The 3,405-nt window shown below is 54.6% G+C and overlaps 1 protein-coding gene across 2 annotated transcripts in view; it reads right to left on the reverse strand.

Moving 5' to 3' along the window:
• Znf282 (zinc finger protein 282) overlaps positions 1-295 on the reverse strand; it is a 20,710-nt gene extending 20,415 nt beyond the window's left edge. Inside the window, exon 1 of one of the 2 annotated variants that reach the window (XM_023712798.1) lies at positions 49-280. In XM_023712798.1, the coding sequence (XP_023568566.1) occupies positions 49-213 (165 nt within the window). In that variant the 5' untranslated portion in view covers positions 214-280. Of the gene's footprint in view, positions 1-48 lie in introns of both variants that reach the window. The other variant, XM_004629011.2, reaches the window with a different exon arrangement.
• Between the last annotated feature and the right edge of the window lie 3,110 nt (positions 296-3,405).

Genomic DNA, 3,405 nt, shown 5'->3' on the forward strand with positions numbered 1-3,405 from the left:
CCCACGAGCGGCCATGGCGCCGGCGGCGGCGACGGGCGCTGCACCCACCTGCATGGGCGGCATCCCCTCGGCCATCTCCGCGCGCAGCGCCGGCTCCTGGTGACAGACCTCGTCTGGGGGCAGCGCTTGGGCCCAGCTCCAGCTCCCGCTGTCCAGCCCCAGGCCCTGGATGCCCAGCTGCTGAGGCTGCGGCCGTGTTGACACAAACTGCATCCTGGGAGCGCTGTTCCCCGCTCGGGCCGGCCAGGCAGAGGAAGAACGTTTTCCAGGCGCCTTCCCCCTCGCTGGGGCGGGACAGCTCCATCTACAGCCCGTAGGAGCAAACAGTCCCCTCGGCGCCGCTCCCCGCCCTCTGGCACGCGCCAGCCAATGGGCGCCGGCCCCGCCCGCCCGCGGGCCCAGGCCAGGGGAGGTGCCGGGTCCGGTCCCGGCCCCTGCGCCGCCGCGGCCTCTCGGTGGGCGGCGGGCCTGGTTCCTGTCTGTCCTGTAGTTGTGCAGGCATCCCAGGAGAAAATGGTGCCTGGCCTTGTGAAACGTTCACTGCACACCTACTATGCGCCAGGCACAGTTTTAGGCAGAGGGTGGGCTTTGTGGTTGCCTCCACCTGGATTTAAATTCCAAAACGAGCGCTTGCTCTCTGGCTGGGACTTTTGAGTGCTTTAACTTCCCTCACCCTCGCATGTTGTGCAAAATAGAGAAATAAAGGCTGCTCTATTTTAATGTTGTAAAATTGAGATGGAGATGTGCCTGCAGGCACACAGTAGGCCCTTGGAGTCCTCCCATGCACGCGCCCAAGCGCAGTCCTGGTAATTACCTGCGGGTCTTCCTGCATGAGTGCTCTTATCCAGTTCAGGTGAGAAATCTCCAGGCCTTAGGAGGGGGTAGAGACCCGCTGTTACCTGAGTTCCATCACTTGCTAAAATGAAATACATTCTGGGCCCGGCGGAGGCGAGCATGAGAACCCTTCCTTTAGAACCATTAGAAAGTGCTGCCTCTGTTCCAAACACATCCAGGGCCCTGGACCTAATATTACCCCCAAAGCGCTCAGGGGCTCGAAAGTGTTGCGCACCCGGAAATCAATGATTTCCTTGTTTCCTGGCCACACCCCCCCAAATATTACGCCAGGGATTATTAGGGGAACCTAGCAAGCAAGTTCTGTCCTAAAGGCTGGAGGTGGATTCCCTTGGTCCTGCAACCCACATTTCACAGCACACATCCTGTCCTACAGAGCGCCAACTACCTTCTCTTTCCCTAGAGATGGCAGATGGAGGATGAGGTTAATCCTGAGGGCTCAAGCTATCTCTTCAGAATAAAATGGTTAAGACTACTTCCCTTCCTAGTATTTAATAAATTAATAGCTGCGCACTTTTCCAGCAAGACACTGCGACGGCACATCCGCTTCAGTTTCTGCTCTGCACGCACCAATCTGCCCCATCAGCCATGTGGCCATCAGCGCTAGAGGTCCTGCTCACTGCAGTGCAAGAAGAGAGCGACTCAGCTCATGCAGAATTAAACGGGCCTTGTTGTACCAGCACTACTCCGTCACCGACAAGCCCAGCACCAGGGCCACAAAAATCTGCAGTGGATATAAGCAGGAAGGTGGCGAATTATGTCAGGGCCACCTCCCAGAAGAGAAGCCAGAAGGGCATGAGGGGCAATGGCTGCTGAGGTTCCACAGTCAGGGTCCCTACTCTAGGGACTCCAGGGGCACCCACCTAAGGAGGCTAAGGAGGCTGCAGTGGGAAAAGCTTCAGTCTCGGGAGGCGTCTGGTCACTGGCTGGTTCCCAGCAGACTCTGCTTACCTCTGAGGCAGGCATTGGTGAGGAGCAGAACGAGCAACTGGTGAAGTGGATAACACGTCAAGGACACAGCCAGGCATGGTGGCACACGCCTGCAATCCCAGCACTCGGGAGGCTGAGGTGGGAAGATTACTGAGAGTTTGAGGCCAGCCTGGGCTACACAGTGAGTGAGAGTGAGTTCAAGGTCAACCGGACCTGCATAGCAAGACCCTGACCCACAGACAAGCAAAAAGATCGAGGGAGAGTGCCTGGCCCGCGTGCTCATCTGTCGGGTGGGCAATGACTGCTTCTCCTCAGCTCAACCAGGAACTCTACAGCTACTGGGCTGGGCAGCGTGTTTGAAGAGACAGACGCACAACTGAAAGATTCAGAAGCTGAAAGACGGGGCTGGTGAGATGGTTGGGGCTGGTGAGATGGCTCAGTGGTCTAAAGCACCTACTTAGAACAAGCTGAACAAAGCAAAGGGACCGCGGTTCAATCCCCCAGCACCACATGCCAGCCAGCCCCACCCCCTGGTGGGCTGAGCTGGCCACACACACACACACACACACACACACACAAATAAATAAAAAAAAAAAAAAGAAGAAGCTGAAAGAACATCCTAAAATCCACATAGCTATGTGTGCACCATGTCCTAAAGCTTTCTGGTGCTCTTTGTCCTACAAGCTTTACTTGAAGAAACTTCTAGGCTCACTCTTACTGAGTGGACAACCAGACTGCAGTATCTAATGCTAATTTAACAAGCAGATCAAGGGTGCCCAAGGCCACCAATGGCGAGGAGCCAAAGCAGCCTCGCATCCTCAGGCTTCGCTGCCCACAGGCTCCTTGGTCACTGCTTGCTACTGTGACACAGATGTGCCAACCTCCGTGGAAGGGCAGTTCCCCAGGTTATGGTGTCATGACACCCTGAGTGTGACTAAAGCCAGAGGTGGGACTCTCTGAAGAGTAGGATGCTGGGAATAGGTGATAAAACTCCAAGATTCCTGGGGTGCATGCCTACAATCTCAGCACCCAGGAGGCTGAGGCAGGAGATTCACCACGAGCTGGAGGCCAGTCCAGGCTACACAGTGAGACTCGGTCTCAAAACAAACAACTCCAAGATAAATTAAAAGGGGCAGATACTGCCGACATATAGTCTGCTTCAAACGTGTTGTGAAAACCTTATACAAATTTTTTAAATGTATTTAGGACAGGGTCTACAGGGTCTCACTATGTAGATCAGACTTGTAGTGAGTCTCCTGTTATCAGCCTCCCAAGCGCCGGGATTACAGGTGCAGGCCACCATGCCCAGTCTCAATGGCCATCTCAGCAAGCCCCAGAGGCGGCCAGCACTGGCCAGCACAGCATGCCAGTGATTGAACCCTGGACCCTGCGTCTGCCTAAATAGGTGCTTTAAACTGCTGAGCTATCTCTAAGGCCCACCTTACAAAAGGTTTTTTTTTCCTGTACTGGGGATTGAACTCAGGCCCTTGCACTTGCCAGGCAAGCACTTATTCTACTGGGCTATCTCCCCAGGCTTACAAAAGTTTTAAGGCTCTTGCTAATGTTTTTAATATTCCTGCCTTTTGCAAACATTTAAATTCAAACCTAATACGCCAAATCAGT

Source organism: Octodon degus, unplaced genomic scaffold, assembly GCF_000260255.1.
Source record: "Octodon degus isolate 3935 unplaced genomic scaffold, OctDeg1.0 scaffold00027, whole genome shotgun sequence".
Lineage (NCBI taxonomy): Eukaryota > Metazoa > Chordata > Mammalia > Rodentia > Octodontidae > Octodon > Octodon degus.